The sequence below is a fragment of the Podarcis liolepis genome (genome assembly GCF_965112155.1).
Source record: "Podarcis liolepis genome assembly, chromosome: 9".
NCBI lineage: Eukaryota > Metazoa > Chordata > Lepidosauria > Squamata > Lacertidae > Podarcis > Podarcis liolepis.
The window spans coordinates 46,988,632-47,013,740 of record NC_139564.1 but is presented as its reverse complement, the minus strand read 5'-3'; the positions used below and the strand labels follow the sequence as shown (position 1 = coordinate 47,013,740).

Below are 25,109 nucleotides of genomic sequence, written 5' to 3'. Positions count from 1 at the left end.
TGGAACAGCTGCAATGCAAAATGTACTCTTTCTAAAGGCTTCAAGATTCAAGGGGGTTTGTGCCTACAACACCTATTCTGTATCTACTGCCAGTGGCAATGTGGTCTAAACAACTGAGCCTCTTGGGCTTGCCGATCAGAAGGTTGGCAGCTCGAATCCCCACAATAGGGTGAGCTCCCATTGCTCTGTCCCAGCTGCTGCCAACCTAGCAGTTCGAAAGCATGCCAGTGCAAGTAGATAAATAGGTATTGCTGTGGCAGGAAAGTAAACAGTGTTTCCATGCACTTTGGCTTCCGTCATGGTGTCCCCGTTGCACCAAAAGCAGTTTAGTCATGCTGGCCTCATGACCCGGAAAGCTGTCTGTGGACAAACACCGGCTCCCTTGGCCTGAAAGCGAGATGAACACCACAACCTCATTGTCGCCTTTGACTGGACTTAACCATCCAGGGGTCCTTTACCTATCCACTACAATGGTTATGCATCTGGGCTCAAATCATAGTGAGAGTTTTAACCCTTAAAAACCTTAATCACAACTGTCACATTCTCTGATTGGCTTGGTAGACAAGAACAGCTCTCAGAAATAATGACTAGATATATCCCACATATAGAAATCTATTTGGAAAGAAAGGTTTAAAATGATAACAAAGCCCCAAGAAGCCTAATTTCACCCCAGCATAACGATTGTGTCTAGTGAATTCATAGGTACAACGTTAGAAATTATAAACTGGGATAGCACAGTTGGTAGAGCAGGAGACTCTTATCTCAGAGTCAGGACCCCCACGTTGGGCAAAAGATTTCTGCATTGCAGGGGGTTGGACTAGATGACCCTCAGGGTCCCTTCCAACTCTATCATTGATCGATCGATCATTGCCCCACAAATGGGGGGGGGGGGTGTTCTTCTGTTGAAAACGAAAGGATCAGACACCTTCAAGGAAAGCAGCGGGTGCTGGATACTCTTCCCCCAACCCTGTAGGCCAAGGCTTGCAAAGGTGAAGAAAGCTATGGCAGCAAGCAATAATATTTGCTTACAGGGGCACACCCACCCATACGGATGGTCTCTGAGGAAAAGCTGCCCTGCCCCTCCTCCTTATCCTGACGGAGGATCTTTTGTTTCCTCGGTAGTTTCAATTCTTCGCCCTGCCCTTATCGTGCAAATTGGGACAAGGAAAACGTGCCTGGTTTCAGGGGCTGCCAAAGAAAGAAAGGGAGGAGAAGGAGGAGGGAGGGAAAGTCCCTCTCCGGAGAGAAGTTGCTTGTTTTCGCGGGAGGCTGTCGAACAGAAATGAAGACAGCCTGGAAAAATAAATATATGTATCTGTAATTTGCTTATCAAGAGGAGGCGGTAAGAAGGAACGAGATGCGGAGGAGTGGCTGGGTGAGGGGGGTTCGTTCCTCTTGCCAGAGCAGCTCGGTTCGCCCTTTATCTCCAGGGCTCCCTGAGGCGCTGGTGGCCGCGCTCTGTCCGAAACCAGACCCAGGGACAGAGCGCAGCCGACGGCTCCCGTCCGCGCTGCCGACAGTCCCTCCCGAAGGGGAAGCGCCAGCGGCGGCTGGAGGTGGAGGAGGGGAGGGACAAAGGGCGGGTGGCAACTCCGGCGCAGGTGACAACCAAGTTGGGCTCCTTGGGCGCGCTCGTGCGTATTCGTGTCTCCGACTTCAGGCACTTCCCTCGTTCCCGCCTCCTTCGAAAAAAGAAAAGAGAGGAGGGAGCGAGGGAGGGAGGGAGGGGAAGGGGGGGAAACCTCGAGGCTGTGGGGAGATTAAAAACGAGGAGCGAGTAATAAATCAATCCCCAGTTGCCTGAGGAAGGGCGGCCAGAGACAGAGGCAGGGCACTGGCGGAGAGCGCTCCCGCCGGCTGTCGGAATGCACCTGAAAGACAAAGTGGCTCTGGTCACGGGGGCAGCGCAGGGCATCGGGAACGCCTTCGCCCGAGCCTTGCTGGAGAAGGGCTGCAAGGTAAGGAAGTGGGGGGCGAGGGTCCGCGGCATCTGGGCTCGCGCCTTCTCCGCGTCGCCTCCGCCTCGCTCCGAGGACGCAGCGACCAACCGGGCTCCTCCTCTGCGTGCGCGCCGTGGCTCCCGCGAAGCTATTGGTCTTCCTCCCGCGTTTGCTGTGGGCTGCGAAGCTCGTGAGAGAGAGAGAGAGAGAGAGAGAGAGAGAGAGAGAGAGAGTGTGCCTGTTTCAAAGTATGCTGCGTATGTGTAAAATGCATACATTTACGTGCTCAAATGTATCCACTGTGTCTGTATTCAAAATGATACTTACAACTGCTACAGATACGTGTACTTACGCAGTATACGTGTGCATCTCTTTCGGCATACACGTATGTATGCGTTTGCTTAGCTGTCACTATAGAGACAAAACCTTAGCCATATATACACTCAAAGGTCAGATCTATTCCTAGTAACTCAGAAAGAAGTCCCTTTGAATTCAATGGGCCTTATTTTGTTTTGTTTTTATTCATTAGTTATCAGATATGATATACTGCTATTCATTAAAAAGAATCAGAGTAGCTGTCTTGCCAGGGAAGCTTTTAATATTTTGCTGGAAGCCGCCCAGAGTGGCTTGGGAAACACAGTCAGATGGGTGGGGTATAAACAATAAATTATTATTATTATTATTATTATTATTATTATTATTATTACTACTACTACTACTGTTGTTGTTGTTGTTGCCAGAGGCAAGGTGGTTCTTTTAAAATGAGATTCAGAAGCAATACAAAATATGCAAGTGAGTGAGAAGATTAAAGATTTTGTTCTAAAACAGCAAGCAATGTATACATACCAAGCAAGCAGTTCAATCTGGATTGAAGTTGAATCCTGACAAGACAGAAGTACTGTTTTGGGGGAACAGGGGGTGGGCTGGTGTGGAGGACTCCCTGGTCCTGAATAGGGTAACTGTGCCCCTGAAGGACCAGGTGCGTAGCCTGGGAGTCATTTTGGACTCACAGCTGTCCATGGAGACACAGGTCAATTCTGTATCCAGGGCAGCTTTCTACCAACTCCACCTGGTACGCAGGCTGAGACCCAACCTGCCCGCGGACTGTCTCGCCAGAGTGGTGCATGCTCTAGTTATCTCCCGCTTGGACTACTGCAATGCACTCTACGTGGGGCTACCTTTGAAGGTGACTCGGAAACTACAGCTAATCCAGAATGCGGCAGCTAGACTGGTGACTGGGGGCGGCGGCCAAGACCACATAACACCGGTCTTGAAAGACCTACATTGGCTCCCATTACGTTTCTGAGCACAATTCAAAGTGCTGGTGTTGACCTTTAAAGCCCTAAACAGCCTTGGCCCAGTATACCTGAAGGAGCGTCTCCACCCCCATCGTTCTGCCCGGACGCTGAGGTCCAGCGCCGAGGGCCTTCTGGCAGTTCCCTCATTGCGAGAAGCAAAGCTACAGGGAACCAGGCAGAGGGCCTTCTCGTAGTGGCGCCCGCCCTGTGGAACGCCCTTCCAGCAGATGTCAAAGTGATAAACAACTACCTGACATTCAGAAGACATCTTAAGGCAGCCCTGTTCAGGGAAGTTTTAAATGTATGATATTTTAGTGTTTTTTGGCTTCTATGGAAGCCTCCCAGAGTGACTGGGGAAACCCAGCCAGATGGGTGGGGTACAAATAAATAATAATAATAATAATTATTATTATTATTATTATTATTATTATTATTATTATTATTATTATTATTATTATTCTGCCACTTGGAAGAGACTCTCCCAGGTAGCCTCAGTTTGCAGGGCCCTGCAGCCGATCAGTTTGTGCACCAGCTTCAAAGAAACTCTGCCCAAACCATCTGATTTTATAGATAGCATTGCCAGACTCTGGCTTGCCAGACTGGCTATGGGCAGATCATCCATTAGCCATCCCCTTCCAATGCCTCACTTTCTAAAAACCATGTCCAACATCAAAGAAGGTACCCAGCAGATCCTCCACACCTGATTACGGCAACTCTCTCAGGACATTAAAGACTGTTCTCAGACCATCAAAAAGCTTAACATAAGAAAGGGAAGGGGAAGGAACAGAGGCAGGAATAACCATGTCACATCACTAACTGCTCTCAATACATTTTGTCTTCTGGGTGCATTTCCCATACAGTAGTTTGCAGCAATTCTGCATTAAAAGCTATTTAATAAAAATTAAAATTAAAATCAGAAGCCAACTATCTATTGTGAAAAGATAAGAGTCTTAATTGCCTGCATAAGAATGATACAATAATAATAATAATAATAATAATAAGTTTTCAGCTGGTGTTCAGCTGGTGTTGAAAGTTGAAACAGAAGGTGCCTTACTACCTGGCAAGTTGTTTTGCACATGCACTCAAAGATGCTTACTAGGAAGCGAGTCCCATCTGACATAGTGCCATTTACTTCTGCGTAAACATCCATTGTATTGCACTGTTAGACATATGAAGCATCCGGCAAATATTAAACACTTTAAATGCCTATTGACTTAATTAGGAAAGATGGAAGCACAAGCTTAATCTTCCCTTTGAACGGGACATAAAAGTGCTTGTTAGTTGGATCATGCATGAACTTTATGTGCAGTGTATGTCTAGTATATACATTGTATACTGAATATCATGTAAACATAATTTCTTCACACATTATCTTATGTAATGCTATGGGGCAGGCTTTGGTAATCTTTCATAATATGGCACACTGTGCAAGGCCAAAATTTGGCGCCCCCACATCGATCTTCTCAATTATGGATCATCTCAATTTGGTGCCCCCTCAGCTCAGTGCCCTCTGAAGGGAACCACCTGTACCACCCAAAATCTGGTGCTGCCTGGATATTCAGTCGTCTTATCACTCTCTAAAACAGATCTTCCATTATCCCTATGAAGAACATAATAATTCTTTCTCTCATAATCTTATTGTCATTATCCTTTTCATTCAGGTAGCACTTGTGGATCAGAATGTGGAACGAGGAAAAGCAAGCAAAGATGCCTTTGACAAGCAGTTTGAAGCGCAGAGGACCATATTTATTTCTTGCGATGTTTCAAGTGAAGAAAAACTAAAAGGTAAAGGTGTGTGTGTCCCCCCCCCCCTGCTCTTTATCCTGTCAGAGTCAGGGGAAGAAAATATGTTATAGATATAAAATCTGTGCAGGTTAGGATGTGGTGAAGAAAGCCAATATCCAACCAGGATTTATAAATGTGTAGGAAATCTACAAAACATCAGCAATGTCTTTCCTCGATTGAATTAGTTGACATATTACAAAGAAAAATAAATTACAGGATATTTTGTAATGTTTGTATGAACCCAATATGTGAAAAACTGTACCGTGTTTTGTTTTATTCTTAAGCTTTAATACAGAACATTCCCACCTAGTCCATGACATTAGATATTGAAATAAGTGTTATATAAAAATGAAATTGAAAGCCAATTATCATATGTAGGGAAGAGAGAAGAAAATATTTATTTCAAAACAGCTACTTGATATTGAAATAAACCCAATAGTATGGCTTAACATTAAAGGTAGCACTTCCTCTCCCATTTATGCATAACTAACATTATTTTAGTGTCCCCAAATTGAAAAAAGCAATTTACAGTGCAGATTGAAAAGCTGTTCTTAGTGTCTGGAGGAATTGAGACTTGTTGGGAGTTGTGTGCTGTAATCTTATGCATATTTACATAGAAGGAAGCTGACTTCTAAATGGCTACAATGGGACTTTGCTCAGTGCAGAGAACATTTCAGCAACTGATAGCATTTAATACAAGTTGTTATTTCACACATTTGTTCAGCAGTCCAAATACGTAACACAGAAGCCCATAAAACTTGGACCAAGAGGCTTTTCATGAAAGATTCTGTCTGAATTTTGTTTTTTGTTATAACTCTTTATTAGCTGTATTAGTCTTCCTGATACCATTTTCTGAACAGGAATGTGTGGTTATGGGATCACCACTTTTTTAAAAAAGAAAAGAAAACAGGTACTTACCTCAGAAAAACAATAGAGTAGAAAGATTTAGTGGGAGATTGTTTGTAGGGACTTACAAATTGTAATATTGGTCTAATGAAAACCATACGGTTTATAATTTGCACTATAATAATGATTTAAATTTGTTGCATTTTTATTGAATGAAAATTAAATTGGAAGGAAAAAACAGTCATTAGCACATACACAAAGTAGGATATTCTTCAAAATACTAGAATAGCAGGATTCTTTTCAGTTAATGGGAGGGTTTTGGTATAGTCACACTTTCTTATAAGAAAGTGCTTTTTCATAAAGTGCATAGGAATTTGCTCCCACAAAAAGTAGATGGCCATTAACTTGGATGGCTTTAAAAGAGACTGAAGGATAAAGTTTTCAACAGCTAATCCCCATATTTGCTATGTTCTGCCTCCACTGTTGGAGACGGTATGCTCGCAAATGCAATTTGCTGGAAATTTCAGCTCAGGAGAGCATAGTTCTGCTCAGGTTCTGCTTTTGGACTTCCCATTGGCAACCGATTAGCCACTGTGAGAACAGGATGCTAAACTAGATAGGCCACTGGACTGATCCAGCAGGTGGTTCCTGTGTCTAGTAGCAGTCATTAATTGCCCCAGTTATAATCTATTTAAAGTAAAATAACTGAGTCTACACAAAGTAGCTGATTGCAATGCTAACAGATGGGGAAACACTTTCTAATAGAGGGAGCTATCTCTAAAGGCAAACAAAACAAAAAAAACCAAAACAAAACACAGAAGTGTGCACTGTGGTGTAGCCAGTGTAATGTAGTGGTTAGGAGCTGTGGAATCATAATCTGGTGAACCGGGTTCGATTCCCCATTCCTCCGCATGCAGCTACTGGGTGACCTTGGGCTAGTCACTTCTCTGAAGTCTCTCGGCCTCACTCGCCTCACAGAGTTTTTGTTGTGGGGGAGGAAGAGAAAGGAGATTGTTGGCTGCTTTGAGACTCCTTAGGGTAGTGATAAAGCAGAATATCAAATCCAAACTCTTCTTCTGTCAGCCTGGCAGGATTGCACAACTATGGCTGATGGTAAAGCTAAATTATTTCTAGGTTATGGGACTTAAGGGGATGACTTGACAAATATCTAGGAATAAAGCAGTTTGAGGACTCTTGGTGCAAATATTTGTGTATTAATTATCATGGACCCTAGAGAACTATGGGGGGGGGATAGATCTTTAGTAACAGCTTTAGAAAAGAGATATCAAGAACCGGTCAATTTTTGCTCAATTAATTATTTCCTTGGTCTGTGATTGTATTGCAGATTATGCCTATACATTTAAAAAACCAAATCATATCATTTTGTTCTGAAAGGATTAACCTGTATAATTACCATCCTCTGATGATAATTCTGTATTCATATTTACTTAAACACATTGGAATCTGAATGAGGTTCCTACTGTTCACATGGAAACAAATCCTATCATGAGCACCAGGAACCCCTTTACTAATTCGGTTTTTCATCTTTGCAGACACTAGGGTTACCTAATGCTTTGCTCTGAAACAAAACACAAAGCCAGATTTAGGGAGGCCATTCCTCTGGCCCCTACCTAAACAGCCCTACAAAACCTTTGAGAGCCAGTGTGGTGTAGTGGTTAAGAGCGGTAGTCTCGTAATCTGGGGAACCGGATTTGAGTCTCCGCTCCTCCACATGCAGCTGCTGGGTGACCTTGGGCCAGTCACATTTCTCTGAAGTCTCTCAGCCCCACTCACCTCACAGAGTGTTTGTTGTGGGGGAGGAAGGGAAAGGAGAATGTTAGCCGCTTTGAGACTCCTTAAAGGGAGTGAAAGGCGGGATATCAAATCCAAACTCTTCTTCTTCTTCTTTTATGTTACCAAGGAACAGGCAAGACTAACACACCAACATTGAGTGGCTGAATCAATTTATCCATTCAATTGATAAAATGTTATCATACGATACAAATATACTTTATGAAGAATTAAGGAAGTGCTGTAGATGAGTACAATTCTTTGTATTCACATTTAAGCAAAATTCATACTTTAGATCGTGTTGTTGCCATCATTCTTGAATGATGAATTGTATGGAAATAATGAAAAATTCTCTTTTCACTCTAACCCCTATTTACTTGCAGATGCTTTTAAGAAGGCATTTGAACATTTTGGAAAGCTGGATATTGTGGTTAACAACGCTGGAGTGAATAATGAAAAAAACTGGGAAATCACAGTTCAAGTTAACTTGGTAAGCTTAATTCATACATTAAATATTCCCATTAAAAAACACCTGTACAGCATTATAAATGCTAGGATAGGATAAATGTATAGGATCGATGGCCACTAACAGTTTTAAGATTGTTGCCCTGTACGCAGTTACTCTGGACTAAGTCCCACTGAACGTAGTGGGATTTGAAATACTATGGAGATTATCGTACTGTACAGAACCTGTGTTGCAGTGAGGATGAGGAACATAGTGTGCATGTTTACAGTAGTACCTTGGGTTAAGAACTTAATTCGTTCTGGAGGTCCGTTCTTAACCTGAAACTGTTCTTAACCTGAGGTACCACTTTAGCTAATGGGGCCTCTCACTGCCACTGTGCCACCGCCGCATCATTTCGCTTCTCATCCTGAAGCAAAGTTCTTAACCTGAGGTACTATTTCTGGGTTAGCGGAGTCTGTAACCTGAAGCGTCTATAACCTGAGGTACCACTGTACTTACTTTAAATGCACTTCCTTCCAAGTATGCATACACAGAATTGTGGCCAGAAAGAAGTTCACACTTGACTTAGTGGTCTAATAACTATGTAAAAGTGCACCTGAAGTGCTACATTTCTTACAAGACAACGTTAAATTGCAGTTTCATTTACTTGTAATCGTTGCTTGTACTACTATTTTAGCATGACAAACTAAACTGCATCTCAGTGGCTGGGTATAGTGATGAAAAAATACTGGCAGATAGATCCAGCAATGAGCACTGTTAGCATTGTGTCACAGTACTCTGCTGAAACCTGGCTGGTCTCCAGGAATGATTGCATACTTATTTACTTTTGATATTGCCTCAATATGTAAAGCACAATTCAAATGAAAAGCAGGACCTAAACAAGGTCATTGTCCTAGTTTAAAGTACAAAGGCAATAACCAGCACAGTACAAAACTCTATAAACTAAAACAAATAAAGGAGAGGGTGTCGGCCTTAAGACCACAATGAGCTTTTGAAAAGAAGGCGAAAGGTAACGAAGAATGATGTTTTGATGTCCCCTTGGGTAGTACAAGAAAATGCAGAATAAAACAAAACATGTGAAAACAGATTGCTCAAAATGATTGAGAGCTTCATTTGAGCATATTTCATAACAGCAACAATGTTAGTGCAGGCTTGTTCACATGTTGCACTGATCACACGTATAAGCTGTCTCTACACACGTACAGAGTGTGGAGCTCAACTATCTGTGTACACAAATTTTACATTCGTTGAATGTAACTTGTGAACACACCTTATATAATTGGCATTAGAATGTCCTATCAGGGAAACAGGCTTACACTGAAAGTCTTATACAGTATCTGATTTCTCATTTAAAGTGTGAAAAGTACCGTATTTTTCGCTCTATAACACGCACCAGACCATAACACGCACATAGTTTTTAGAGGAGGAAAACAAGTAAAAATTATTCTAAACAAAACAGTGGATGTATGATTTTTGTGGTTCATGCTGTGGCCACAGACATGTGATCTGACGGTGAGTTTGGCGTAGCCCAATGCAAAAATCCTGAGGATCCATGTGGATCCATGCTAAAGTCTCCTAAAGTCGCAGGGGCGCTGGGGGAGTGAACAGGAAGCAGCAGGAGGAGAACGATCCCCCCCTCTCTCTCACACACAGACACCAATCCTAAAGTCGCAGGAGAGGCAGGGGCACTGGGAGTGGGAAGCAAGAGAAGGAGAACGATCCCCCCCCTCTCTCACACACACAGGCACCAATCCTAAAGTCGCAGGAGAGGCAGGGGCACTGGGAGTGGGAAGCAAGAGAAGGAGAACGATCCCCCCCCCTCTCTCACACACACAGACACCAATCCTAAAGTCGCAGGAGAGGCAGGGGCACTGGGAGTGGGAAGCAAGAGAAGGAGAACGACCCCCCCCTCTCTCACACACACAGGCACCAATCCTAAAGTCGCAGGAGAGGCAGGGGCACTGGGAGTGGGAAGCAAGAGAAGGAGAACGATCCCCCCCCCCTCTCTCACACACACAGACACCAATCCTAAAGTCGCAGGAGAGGCAGGGGCACTGGGAGTGGGAAGCAAGAGAAGGAGAACGATCCCCCCCCCCTCTCTCACACACAGACACCAATCCTAAAGTCGCAGGAGAGGCAGGGGCACTGGGAGAGGGAAGCAAGAGAAGGAGAACGACCCCCCCCTCTCTCACACACACAGGCACCAATCCTAAAGTCGCAGGAGAGGCAGGGGCACTGGGAGTGGGAAGCAAGAGAAGGAGAACGATCCCCCCCCTCTCTCACACACACAGACACCAATCCTAAAGTCGCAGGAGAGGCAGGGGCACTGGGAGTGGGAAGCAAGAGAAGGAGAACGACCCCCCCCCCTCTCTCTCTCTCACACACACACACACACACACAGTATCAATCCTAAAGTCGCAGGAGAGCGCAGGGGCACTGGGAGTGGGAAGCAAGAGAAGGAGAACGACCCCCCCCCTCTCTCTCTCTCTCTCACACACACACACAGTATCAATCCTAAAGTCGCAGGAGAGCGCAGGGGCGCTGGGAGAGTGAACAGGAAGGAGGAGGAGGAGAACGATAGCTCAAGCACACACACACACACACACACACACACACACAGCCCCTACAGTGGCTGATCCAAAATCGGACAGCAAAAAACTGCAGGCAGGGACATAGAGCACGGGGTTGTTTTAAAGCAACCAACCCCGATCCAACCCCGATCTGCTTCTCTCCCTCCTCCCGGCTAGGCTGGCTGAAAAGCTTTGCTGCTACTTAGCAGCTCACTGGAGAAGAGAGAGGGACATAGAGCACGGGTTTTTTTTTATGCAACCAACCCCGATCCAACCCCGATCTGCTTCTCTCCCTCCTCCCGGCTAGGCTGGCTGAAAAGCTTTGCTGCTACTTAGCAGCTCACTGGAGAAGAGAGAGGGACATAGAGCACGGGTTTTTTTTTATGCAACCAACCCCGATCCAACCCCGATCTGCTTCTCTCCCTCCTCCCCGGCTCGGCTCGCTGACAGGAGCCGCTTACACCCGCTTTGCAGTTTCAAAGAGAGCCACGGACTGCTCACAACTGCAGCGGATTCCCCTGCCATCTACAGGCATTCGCTCCATAACACGCACAGACATTTCCCCTTACTTTCCAGGAGGAAAAAACTGCGTGTTATAGAGCGAAAAATACGGTAAGTCCGTAGTATGCATGGTTAGGATTCCATTCTTAAACCTCATAATGAAATAGCTTAATAGCCTAAAAGATTGGAAAAGGCCATAGATTCATGGCACATAGAACACAGAAGCAGGTTGAGTCTTTGGCATGTTCAGTTTCAAAGATTTTAAAAGTCTAGTAAACACCTCCATCTGGTACCTTGGAGACTGTTGCTGGTCAAATTAGGTAGTTCTGGTTCAGATGCACTAGTGGTTTATCGCAGCATAAGGCAGCTCAGTATACAGTATTGTTGGTGGTGAAGTCAAATCACTGCATAAGCAGTACCAACATGACCTCCCTGGGGTACAAGCCTGGGCAGTGTGTATGAAGGTTCTGGGCTGCCCAGATGACCCTCCCCCCTTGGCCTTGCTAATGTGGTCCAAAGGAAAGCAGAGCAATATGTTTGGCACCAGCTTGGCTGCAGGTGTTGTCAGAAAGAGATGTACAAGACACCATCAACTGTCTTAGGACTCCATTCCAGATTTGTGTAGGTTTTACTCCTTAGACTTTTCTTTTCCCAAAGATATCCTGCAAGGCAGCAGGTACAGATTTTGCCTGGATTTACCCAAAGCCCTTATCAGGAAACAGCATAGCTGCAAGGCATCAGAGATTATGGATCAGGGTATTCCTTATCCTTAATGAGCTACTTTGCTAGGGTAGCAAGCCCCATCTGCCCTTCATTTTCCTCTACAGTGCGTGCTGAAACAGCCTTCTTGACCATTGGACCCACTATTGGTCTTGTCCACTCAATCTGCCAGAAGCCCATAACTAACCATTTGAGACCCATCAGCTACCCTCACCTGGTTTAGCCAGCCAGTCAAAGCCATTTCCCAGGCATGTCCACTGTCACATGCTGACAGTTTCTAGAAGCCAAGAAGGAGCTTGTGTCTCCCACCAGAGGTACTACCCCTCCCCTAACACCCCAGACAACATATACATTATATGAGCTGTTAATTAGTAACAGCTAATCAGTGAAGTGATTTACACTTTGCAGTGATGATTATATGCCTGCTATTTTCAGCATCAAGGCAGGGACTTCCACAACTTTTTATGTATTTCTGTCCTTTGGTGAATCTCTATGCCAGGCATAGGCAAACTTGGGCCTCCAGATGTTTTGGGACTACAACTCCCATCATCCCTAGCTAACAGGACCAGTGGTCAAGGATGATGGGAGTTGTAGTCCCAAAACATCTGGAGGGCCAAGTTTGCCTATGCCTGCTCTATGCAACTGATTACATTTTTTTAAAGCAATGCATAAGCCAAATCTGCTGTCAGTAAGAAATGGAAATGCTCAAAGGCATTTTAAAGAAGGCAAATTTTGATTGCATGTCATTTGTTCAGGCACGTTTTTATTCAATTAACTGGTAGACCAAAACAATAATTGTTCCCTTTTATATCTCTATTAGTTCCCTTATGTAAACTCCTTACACACACACATGCTAAAGGCAAAAACTGGCTAACAAGACATATTGTCCTGTCGCATCTCACAAGAATCATCCTGACACAGAATTTTCTCATGCAGGATTTAAAATAAAGTTGGTAAGAGAGAGCAAAATATTGCCTTTTAAATGACTTTTCTGAGAGAGAGCAAAATATTGCCTTTTAAATGACTTTGCTGCTGAATGACTCAGTCTTGATTTTTATAGCTTCATTGTGATATTAATTGATAATTTGGGATATATAGCATTAACTTTTGTATTTTGTTTGCTACTTTGAATATTTTTATAGCAAGAGAGTAAAGCTATATTAAAATAAATAAAAATAAATAACAAACCACTGACTTTTAAATTCCAGGTTCCAAATTCCAAAATTAATGGGGAGGGGATTTTGCCCTTCAGTGGAAACTTTAGTACTCAAATATTTTCTACTGAAATTAAGGAAAGTTGAAAGTACTTTAATTTAAATGGATCTACCCTTAGTTGTGAATGGATCACTAGCTATTACTAGTGTAAAGATTAGTAAATGTGTTCTGTTTGTTGTAGAACTATCAGGCAAATGACATATAGAATAAGCTGGTGTCTAGATGCTACTACGTACAAAATTAGCATAAGCTACTAAGGCTTTTAACAAACATTTGTGTTGAAAAGTGTGCAGATGTTCATAATGTTCACAATGAAGAAAGATGGTAGCAATATGCTTGACAAATGAAAGGGTATGGGAGAAAAATCTATTAATGGGGGGATGTGCCTAGAGAGTGATATTGAGACAGAGGGTATTTACTTGAGTTCTAGGACTGATGAAGGGTTACATATGGGAGGTTACCCACATCTCTTGATTTTCCTCTTCGAAACTGGATGACATAAGAGGAAGTTGACATGATGTGCTTCTTCTTCTTCATAATTTTGCTTGCGTCATGATGAGTGAGACAGGCCTGGTGGTAAATGGGATAGTCATATTCATACTTGCAGGACTAGAAACTGCCAGAAAAAATAATAATTATGCAACTGAAAAGAGCTATTGGGGAAGTCAGTTATGTCTTGGTTAAGAAGTGGAGAGCATTTGAAAGACTTGCTTTGGATGAGTACAAGATCCAGGGCCAGGGGGCGGGGCATGTAGACAATCCAGATGTGATGAACAAGGAAATCCGAGTCACTTATTATTCTTCCTCTCACCAGTTCTTCAGAATGCTCAAAGCAAATGAGTACCCAGAACAGACATCAGAGAGAAGACATGCTGTGCATAACATTATGATTACCGTACTTTTTGTGTTTTCAGACCCAGAGACCTCCCCCTTAAATAAATTCACACATGACTCAAATTTTGGTTTTTGACAGAATTTAGACCACAACTTTATTGATTACAGAAGGTGAGTGGTTGCATAGGCTCTGGTTCGACCAGCTCCCTGCACCCTTGCAGGCAGCGCTGACCCAGGGCACCAGCATGGGTCAGCCAAGGGTGAACACCTGAGAAGGTGAAAAGCTTGGAACTGACCCTGTTCACCACCCAGATGCCCCCCTGGACTCAGGCACGGGCACAAGCCCCTCACAGGGGTTGACCAAACCAGTTGAGTCCCTGGATTCCTTTTATGGAATTCCCTTCACATAGGGATGGCGAGACCGTTCTCCCATCCCTATCACCTGAACCAGTGCCTATCCACAACCTTACAAGTTGTGACGATATGCTATGTGGCAGGCGAAACCCAAATGGCAACAGCCAATCAGCCAAGTGGGGAAATTCCTGCCGTGCCCCTGTCCCAACGACAGATGACACATAGCAAGGTCAATCGCACAATGCCCTAAAGACAGAGAGAGGTGGGTGGGTGTTCCAAATGCACGAGCTGAAAGAGAAAGCTCTGGGTCATTTGCATGGGTATATATAGGTCCCTCGATCCGTTTGGACTTGTGCCCCATTGGTCAGATTGAAGCCAGCAATGAGGGACCTACCAATCGGGTGTTGTGGCTGAGCAATCCAACTCACCCACAAGACAGGAGGTTGGTCTCCAGGTCTCACCGCGACACATGCCCTCTTTTAGGGAGGACACGATTTAACCAGTACTGCATACCCTGGTGTCTTAGCTAACTGAAGCGTATCATAACACTAGAACTCGTGGGAATCCACTGAAGCTGACTGTTGGACCCTTCAGGACAGACAGTCCAGGTGTCATAAGAAAGCTGCAGAGATAGTGCAGGATAGTACGCACCCTGGAAATGATCTCTTTCAGCTTCTGCCTTCGGGAAAAAGGTACAGGGTTATTAAGACTAGGACTAGCTGCCTGAAAAACAGTTTTTATCCAAATGAGATTTTGGTTTTAAACACAGTGTAAGGACAGGGGTGGCGCTGTGGTGGCGGTTCAAATCCCCGCGACGGGGTGAGCTCCCGTTGCTCGGTCCCAGCTCCTGCCAACCTAGCAGTTCGAAAGCACGTCAAAGTGCAAGTAGATAAATAGGTACTGCTCCGGCTGGAAGGTAAACTGCATTTCCGTGCGCTGCTCTGGTTCACCAGAAGCGGCTTAGTCATGCTGGCCACATGACCAATAAAGCAAGATGAGCACCGCAACCCCAGAGTCGGCCATGATTGGACCTAATGGTCAGGGGTCCCTTTACCTTTAAGGTAGTCTCTGTGAGAGTATATTGTATTTAATTATGGGGTATTAGAGTTTTTAGGGGATTAACCAGGCTTGGATAGCAGGCTTGTTGATTTTTGAATGTCTTATGTATATATTTTCAATTTCGTTGTTCTGTATGGGACAATGACAATAAAGATTATCGTATCGTATCAAGTACCTCTTCACACAACAAATAGTTAAACTATGGAATTCAGTCCCACAAGAGGCAGTAATGGCTTTGAAAGAGGATTGGACAAATTCATGGAGGATATCAATACCTGGCTGTACTCTGTTTCCACTGTTGGGGGAAGCTGGATAGCTGTTGAGAACAGGATGCTGAATTAGATGGAGCCACTAGCCTGGTCTTACATTCTTATGGTGCAGAATAGCAGTGGAAATTCTGTGAAATGTCTTGTGTGGCAGTGGAGTTTCCAAACACCTGTTCATGCATACAGTATATGTGTGTTTACTTCTCCCTCGCACAACAGTTTCCCCATCCAACTGCCAGGCATGGGACAATCAGCACTAATTATATATGTTATTGACCCACCAATCAAAGATTGTAAAGAGTAATGGTGAAACTTACAAACTTTCTCCCCACTCCTGCCCTAGTTCTGCAAAGGTTGTTCACAATAGTTGTGTGATTCTTGGAAATTTGAAACCCTTCCATTAGTTTTGCCTGTACAGTATAGTAAGGGGGTTTTCTAGATTCCACCTTAGCATTTCAGACTAGGCGGACCACCTGAATGAAACCTGCAGACCACCAGTGGGCTGTAAACTATAGTTTGGGAACCTCTGGTCTAGATAACCCTTTAAACAAGCTGTTGTACTTTCTACAGTTCTCGCTTAAAGTGAAACCGTGACAGTATTAGAGAAGCCCCTTCACTGTAGAGGGGAAGCTGACAAGGAGTTTCAAAACTGCAGAGGGGGTGGTGGGGAAGCTTGCAAGCTCTGCTTTTTGTAGCCTTTGCACACAATGCACAACTTCTTGCTGGAATAACTGTGTGCAGTAGTTGCACACATGTGCAACTTAGGTGAAAATTTCCTTCCACTCTCACAGCAAGCATGGAGAGGTATCTTCTCCACAGAAGTGAAAATGATAAGTTTTGAAGATTCTTGGGCTTGCAGGCCTAATTAGGTCCATACGGTTTTTTTTGCTGAGCCATCCTCAGATGTGGAAAAGTTCAAGCCATGGCTGCTGCAAATGAAGAATCAGGAATGTAATTTAAATGCACTCCCAATTCTTCCTTTGCAGGCAGAATGTGGCACTTTTAGAACCTGGTGCTTTTTTTCTGTCATCCTGCATTCTGACAAAGGTGCAAATTCATGATGACCAAGCCACCTACCTGTCAACCTATGGAGGGTTGGTCGCTTCTGGATCTGGCTCTCTGGCCAGATCTAATTCCCCTTCCCTTTTTTAGGGTTTCAGACTTCATAAATATGGTACCTTGACATGGGTGAAGTTGTTCTACAGTTAATTTGTCAGGCACCTAGAAGGACTCTAGGTCCATTTGCCGTTAATCAGAATGTCTAGGAAATCTAGAAGATAAGGGGCATTGTAAAAAAGGAGGCAGATCAAAAGGAGGCAGATCAAAGTATTGACGCCTGAATAATCTATTTCTAGATAACTTATATGTTTTAGGAATACAAAGGGAAACAACCACAGTGATTTTAAACTTGTTGAATATACTTACTGAAAGTCTGATTATAACAGATTAATGTCAGACTGAGAAGAGACTTAAGTGTGACACTTCCTTTTTGTTCTCTGTACCAGATTTCAGTGATCAGAGGAACATATATTGGCTTAGAACACATGAAAACTCAAAATGGACATAATGGAGGAGTTATTGTTAATGTAGCATCACTAGCAGGTAAGAGGTTTATATAGCTTATTTATTTTAAGGCTATTTTTTCCATTTCCATTAGTTTGAAGACCAGTGAGATTATATTAATTTCTTAAAAACTGTCAGTTTGCATTCCTTGGTACAAAAAGAATTGGTTTAAAGTGTAGCGATCTTTCCTATTCTAATTGACTCAAGAAGGTTCTGGAAGCTTCTCTGTGTGATACAAGCTGGAAGTTTCTAGCTGCCACTAAGTTTCTATTCTTCCCAAAAACAAGTGGAAGGTTCCATATGTTTGGGTTATTCCTTCAGAGAAGCTGAACAGCTGGTTTAAACTGGTTCTGTTATCTCTTTCACTCATGGTGATACTGACTATATAATAATAGGCCAGAAGGAGCATGGTTTTCACTTTCTAGCTCTCTTTCATTCTGGTGTGGTGTTCTGTATATAGTATGCTAAATGCTAAGTTATTGTAAGTGTAGGTTAAGTCTGCTGCAACTGGATTTCTTATGGACTGTGCCAATCTTGAATGTATTGGATTTGTGACCATTATGCTCATTTGCCTTCAGTAACAGTAAAGCTCTACTGGATGAAATATTGCCTCTGGTCTATATTTTGGGGATCCTGCAACATGTTTAAGTTTCTTTACTCTGCTAACTACACCTTGGAATCTGCTCTGGATCAATATGAGCAGAATTCATGAGATAAGCAACAACTGAAACATTGCACCAGTTCACTGACACCAGCGTCACATCAGAAAAAAATAAAACCAGCACTACTAAAGAACCACCAATCCATGGAGTGAAAGAAAAGTTTTATTTGATGCATCAGGAATGTTAAGAAAGGCACAGGGAAGTTTTGTTTCTACAAACTAAAGACTTTAAAGAATGGTTTTATTTTTTCTCTCAATTTTAATGATTTATCTTTTTCTAAATCACTTTGAGAGGTGGGTTTTTACGATCAAACAGTGTATAAATGTTATGAACTTAAAGAAAGAAAGAAAGAAAGAAAGAAAGAAAGAAAGAAAGAAAGAAAGAAAGAAAGAAAGTGTCAGGGAACTGCCATCAGCTCAGAGCCGAGAGGTGGAAGGGCAGTTGTGTTATAGGGAACCTCCGAAAATCTTGCGAAGCAGTTCCTCCTCTGGCAAGGAGGGAAGCCCCACCTCCAGTGGAGGGAAGTGGTGGGAGCAGGGTTTGCTAGGGAGAGCCTCAACACCAAGCCTGAGCAAACCGGAGGGGAGGGAAGTACCCCTTTGCCAGCGCCCATGCTGCGCAGTAGGTTTAGGTGCAGAGAAGGGAGGAGAAGGTTGGGGGTCATGCGACTGTTATGGTGGAGGAGGTATAAGGACCACCCACTCCCAGATTCTGCTACTGCTAGCGAGTGAGCCAGACATGAACTTGCGACGCTCTTCACTGTAAATAATTTGCACTTATAATAAAGCTTGGAAAAGACAGGTCAGAGTCTTGCCTGTTTGCTCTCAAGCAACCACACCAGCACCTGACGAAAGAAAGAAAGAAAGAAAGAAAGAAAGAAAGAAAGAAAGAAAGAAAGAAAGAAAGCATTTCTCCACAATGAAAATGTGCCTTTGGCTCTCCAAAATTCTCTTGTGGCATTTGCCAAGTCAAAGCATTAGTGTCATCCGTCAACCAAATAGGAGGAGAGAGCTCAAAATACAGTAGATCACTGTATTTTAAAATGTCATTTGTTTATGGATGTTGTTTTAAACTTTTTGTATTTTAAATGTTTTGCAAGTCACCTACAGACTCATGGATTTGGGCTACTAACAAATTAAATAATAATTGCACTTTTCAATATGCAGTATAACATCAGTGCTAACAATGAGAAGTTAAGGACTTGTAATCTGTCTTATCTATGAACTTCCTGTCTCTTGTAGAGGGTGCTATGACTATGTGTTCATTAAACATTATTATTTCCAGTTCAAGTAAACATGGGAAGTTATACCAGCAAAACACAAAACAAAACCCACCCAAATGCCGAAACTATAATAGCACACACCACAGAGAAGTGAATAGCTCTTGCTCCAGCCAAACACATAAGAACAATAAACTTCCCATTTTTATTTTCTTAACATCCATGAACTTAATGAAAGACTGACAGAACTTTACCATTTGTAAATACCTTCGAAGTATAGCTAAAGTCTAAAGTCTTACTTTCTGATGTCCAAAAATACTAACTGCAGCATATGCAACTACAGAAATGCAAATACATATGTTTAGAAACAGATCGTATCCATTTTATTTATTTATTTTGAAATATTTATAAGCTGCCCTTCACCTACCAAGGTGGAGTCTAGTTCATAGTTTAAACAAACCCTACAATAAAATGCTGAAACAATAAAACCCTATATAAAAATAAACAGAGGCTGCTGAAAGCAAAACAACAGTGACAGAGTCAAACAGCAAAACCCTTAAAATGCCTGAGAAAATAATTAAGTCTTGATCTGGTGCCAAAACGATAACAATGTCAGCGCCAGTTACACCGCTAAGAGGGAAGGCATGTTTCATAGGACCTCTATCCTCAGGGACAGGGGTGGCTGCATGCCATCTAAAGTTCCCCACAATTCTCCCAAGCAACCTTATGTTAAAGTGGTAGTTGCCCAGTTGATCAATGGAGCAAGCCCACTGTAGGAATCCCACAGGTGCAGGAGGGATCCCACAGAAAAACATGGCTGATACATGGGATCTTACAAGGCTTAATTTATGCATGTGAGTAGCCGCATTTTTTTGTCTTAATCAGACTCTAATTAGACCTTCAGACCCCTCCCCATGGTGAATTGTTTGCCACATGCTCAGGGCACTGTTTTGTGGACCTTGGTAGCACCCACGTGTGGAATGAGCCACTTTATGAAAAATCATGTCTTGTGTTTGTGATGGAAAGCAGCCCTTATATCTGCCCTAATATCACTTCTGAAGTGTTCATTTTCAAACTATTCTGTGTGTTGCTTTGAATACCACTTGAATTGGAAAAGCAATTAATAAGTTGTATAAAAAATAATAGCCCATCTTCCCCACCTTCTATTGCAGTAAAAACCTTAAAATAAACATATAAAACCAGAAATGTTTACTTATGCAGGCTCAGTTCTTTTTAGTTTCATTCAGTATTAGTTATCAGGAGTGATGCTCATTTTAATAAATGTTTGTAACTGTTTTCCTTTCCATTGTTAAAGGACTTATGCCTGTTGCATTCCAGCCAGTGTACTGTGCTTCAAAGCATGGTGTAATTGGATTTACACGTTCAATAGCCGTGAGTATGGGCAGCTGAAGAATTCTCATAATTTTCCTCATGACAAACTTACCTTGCTATTTTCCCTCCTCTCATCTATAAAATAACTGCATTATCTGAATATCTTAGCTATTCAAAGTAACTATGCTTTATAAATAAAAATTAATCTTGCTGCTTCAGAATCTGGTTGCCAGGATTTCTGAATGTCTTTCAGCTCGTTAAAGTGACAGCAATGCTAAGAGAAGCATCTGAATTGGGGAAAACCTAAAGCCACAAAGGATGGCCTAGTTCTAGTTCTGAGAAACATATTTTGTGACAGTAGTCAGCTTATTTGAGTGTTACACAAATACTACCATACACCTGCCTGCCTTAAATATGTATTGCATTGGCAAATGTTGATCATACAATATGCTTCCTAGTCTCTGATAATTATTGTTATAAGGGATCGGCAACTGGATTGGTGGTCAATTGACCACCTAGCAGAGAGACAATGGGCCAAATCTATCTTCCTCCCCCCCGCTCTTTTATCTCCATCCATGTACTAATAACTGGAAACTCTAGATCTCATTGATGTTGGCCCTGTGAGCAAGAAGGTGCAAGGAGTGGAGCTGTGCCTTTCTTTTTCTTTTCTTTTCATCTTCAAGTCAGCTGCAAAATGGTTTCCCCAACACCACCAACACTTAACATCTGCCATTTTCCTGTAGATGGCTTCTGAGGCAGCGAACTATGGTGTACGAATAAATACCATCTGTCCTGCTTTTGTCAACACACCAATTCTTCAGTCAATAGACAAGGAAGAAAACATGGGTCAATATGTTGCATACATTGACAAGATCAAAGATATGATGGAAGTCTACGGCGTGTTGGAGTAAGTAAAGTAGGCACAGTGGTATTTGTCAGATTACCTGCTGCCTTGCAGGACAACTTTGGGAGAAGAAAAGGCTAAGGAGTAAACCCTAAACAAATCCAGAGTGCAGTTCCTAAAACGGTTGGATGGCATCTTGTACGCTTCCTTCTGGCAACTTTACTTAAGGAGCCTCTACAACATGCCAGCTATTAGGAGTACAGTCTGGGCCAGGGGTGGAGGTTAGACCCTTTCCCCTCTCTCCCATCCCATGTTCTCTTTCACTGAACTGTCATCACCATTCTGTAAGCTCACATGCTCTTGTGAAGCAGATTGTATTGAAAGACTAGACTTAGTTAACAGCAGACAGGGGATCTATTCTGACACAGTATCTGATTCTTATCACTTAAATTTATTTTTAGACCAACACTAATTGCCAAAGGATTGATACAAATCCTTGAAGATGATTCACTAAATGGACAAGTTATGAAGATAACAACGAAGCGAGGAATTCATTTTCATGAATACAACACAGCACCCATTGAAACAGGGAATTCTAATTTGTGACTGTTTTCATTCCTGAAATGAAATTGTTTGAGTTGTAAAGCAATGCTAATGGTACATCTGAGTTCTAAATATTGCTGCCAATATTCCTTGTGTGAGGAATTAGATACAAAACAAACATGATTTTTTATATTAAATTTTTAATTTTAGAAGTTTAGTTCTTAACTTAATATGAGGCTGCATTCAGATGGCAGTATATTGGATTCTCCTGATGTTTCCTTCCGTGATAATTTCCACACTTCACTAGATCTTTCACACAACGTAAAAGCCACTTCTAGAAATCTAGTGGAATGTAGTTTAGCACTCATCCCCATGTTAATTGCTTCCTGGGGGGGGGGGGATCCATTTGCAGCCCTGGAAAACTGAAAAATCGCAGGAGTTTTGCTCACATAGTGAACTTTTGGGTGGTAATTTGACATACTAAGGGGTGAATCATGGGGGAAACAGGAGCACCCATGTGTGGAAAGGGTGGGGAAGTAGTTATCAGAGCTAGTTTGACACAAAGCAAAACACAAGTCATCTGTGGATTCAAGCCATGGTGTGAAATACAGAATTAAACCATATATTTGGGACAGTTTGTCTGTCTGCTATGCATTTGAAGATATCTTAAGCTATCATAACCAAATTTTGCATGATGGTTCCTGAGATCAAGTAACAGGTCTTCGTCTGTGTTTGGGTACAATTGGATGCCATTTTGAATCAATATGGTAGACTGAACCTTTCTGAACTGCACTGATTTTAACCACTGATTTCAAAGCTGCACTGATGGGGGGGGGTCATATCGTAGAATTCCTGAGCAATGTCAGGGCCAAGGCTGCTACTACCTAATATTTTAAAATTTAAAAAGGACATTTTGTAAATTACTCTCTCTTTAAAGAAAGCTTGTAAAGGGTTAATATCAATAACTACTTAAGGATCATATTACTGAATTTTGTGGTTCAGAAACCTTGTATGTGGCCTGTGTAGTTACTGCAAAGAAAATAAACTTTAAAATCAATTTGGTTATTCTGTAATGGGCATTTAATTTTTTTAACTCAAGTACATGTTTGTTTTCTTAATGTGAACAAGATATTTTTGTTATACAAAGGGAACCAATTGTCATTTATTAATACTTAATGAAATGACTTCAGTTCATTTTCCTTTTCAGTATGAAATACGAACCCTGTACTGCTTTTTTCCTCTTAGAAAGCTGTATTTTTGACTACAACATTTCAAAAAGCTACATAGTAGATGCAAAATACTTAAAATGTTCAAATATGCAAGCAATGTTAACATTTTAAAACTTTCCTTACGTATTTCATCTAAAATACCAAACAGGAGGACTTCATTTGAATTTGAGACAACCTTTGCAGGTCCAAGCACAGTGAAGCCATGGGCAGTGGGTCCAAGGCAAGGTGATGTTACAATAAACACAGGACAACCACTCGGGATTTAAACTGGCCACAACTTTATTGATTACTGATGTCAGGTTTTGGCACAGACATTGGATGTGTACCAGTCTGCTGCTTGATTATTTGGCAGAGTTAAACCAAGGTTAAGGGTTGTCCTATGATGTATATCGAATCAGGAGCACCGTTTTGAGGATGCTATGGCCCATCAGCTGCCATCTGGGCATCCAGGCAGAAACACCTCCCCCTGGATCCCTTTAACGAGATATCCTGATTCCTTGGACCAGGCCCGGGGGCTCCTAACCCCTCATCCACCTAGACTAAGGATCCAACCCAATGCCTTATCCACCATCAAGTTGTGACAATTGCTATATGGGAAGCAAAAACCCCATATGAACCCGATTTATCTTCTTCCTGGCTCTGAATATGGTGACCAAAGACTTCCATACACAGGGCCTGTCCACTTACCCCCAGGTAGTCCTACACATGAAGTTTGTGGTTGGTGGTGAATCTGCCATCAACTGAGGCTGAGGCCTGTGTTCAGCCGGCTTTTACACCCAGGGTCCGCTTCCCTCTGGTCCGCTCACTAAACCACTGCAAGTCCCAGCAGTCAGCGCAGCCAATGGAGCAGGAGGAAGTAATGTCCTCCCCTGGCTGTGCTGAAGCCAGAAGATCACCCTGCCACTGCAACCATGCTGGATCTCAACTGTCGCTCCTCTGCAGCCAGCAGGTAAGTGGCCTTCTCACACAATGCTCTTTCACTAACCACTTGTGACTGGCAGAAAGGCACCTTTGCAAGAAACTCATTGACACATTTTTTTTTAATATAAAAAAACTAGATTGCATTGATATAAATTGAAAATTATTTACCTAAACAAGATTCTATTTTATATAAACATAAGATCTAGATCCAAAGCACTGTGAGAAATTGATTAAATCTGCAATTAAGCATGGATTCAGTGTGTTCCATCACCCTAACAACCACCTCAGACCAGAGTCGCCCTCTTTCTTTTGCTGTGCTATTTTCAGAGTAAGCTGCTATCTGTGGCTTTTGGACCACAAAATAATTTTTGTTTTCTGAACAAAGCAGTGTACGTATATGATGACGTACAAAGTGACACACATTTTTTTTACAGCCTCCACCCAACACTGTCAGATTTACTGATCTTCCGGTGCAACCACATCTGAAATAACTTGCATATTACTGTAGTTGGCATCATCAGTACTGTTCCAGTACTGTTCCAGTACTGTTCTCTGACTTAAGCTGTGCTATTTTTCTCCTAGGAAAAGATATGGTGCCTCTTCATTCTCTGAATCTGCAATATGATTTATGTCATCCTATGAAACACACAGTGCTTAATTATGGCTATTCATTCTCAGTGTAATTATAACTTTAAACTATGGCTCCTTTTCTGAAATTTGATTATTGCTGGAGCTTACCGTGGATAGTTTCCCAGAGCCTTGGAGAATAATCTGAATGCATAGGAACTAGAGCAAACATTACCTAGTGCTGTTTGTGTATGGGCAAATATGTTAAAGTGTGAAGTATCTTTGCCTAATAATTCATCATTGCTTCTTTTCCTGCTAAGTACTTAGCGATGTGCATAGCCATAGGGCAGCGCTTGTAATGTTTCAATTGATAATCAATCTATGACCAGAAACAAGTCCCGAAACAACCTACTCTTTTGTGCTTTGTTGCATGTCAGGAGAGATTCACCATTACTACCAATTTATTAGGAAGGGCTGCCTGCAAGAAGAACCAAGAAGAACTAGGTTCTCTTGAAGATTTCCCAAAGCCCCAGAAATGCAGTATCTCATACCCATACAAAAAACGATAGATAAGTACCTAGCTT

General features: G+C 42.6%; 1 protein-coding gene across 1 annotated transcript; it reads left to right on the top strand.

The window, feature by feature from the left end:
• Nucleotides 1–1,577: 1,577 nt before the first annotated feature.
• Nucleotides 1,578–22,865, top strand: HPGD (15-hydroxyprostaglandin dehydrogenase). Its single transcript, XM_083520352.1, has 7 exons — nt 1,578–1,958; nt 4,900–5,023; nt 8,044–8,150; nt 17,151–17,247; nt 20,405–20,481; nt 21,165–21,328; nt 21,727–22,865. The coding sequence occupies exons 1-7, from the start codon at nt 1,866–1,868 to the stop codon at nt 21,869–21,871; spliced, it is 807 nt and encodes a 268-aa protein (XP_083376478.1). The 5' UTR covers nt 1,578–1,865; the 3' UTR covers nt 21,872–22,865.
• The last annotated feature ends 2,244 nt before the right edge of the window (nt 22,866–25,109 follow it).

Coding starts and splice junctions, on each gene's coding strand:
- HPGD (XM_083520352.1), top strand. CDS start 1,866: ATGCACCTGAAAGACAAAGTGGCTCTGGTCACGGGGGCAGCGCAGGGC. Junction 1,959..4,899: donor TGCTGGAGAAGGGCTGCAAG/GTAAGGAAGTGG, acceptor CTTTTCATTCAG/GTAGCACTTGTGGATCAGAA. Junction 17,248..20,404: donor TAATGTAGCATCACTAGCAG/GTAAGAGGTTTA, acceptor CCATTGTTAAAG/GACTTATGCCTGTTGCATTC.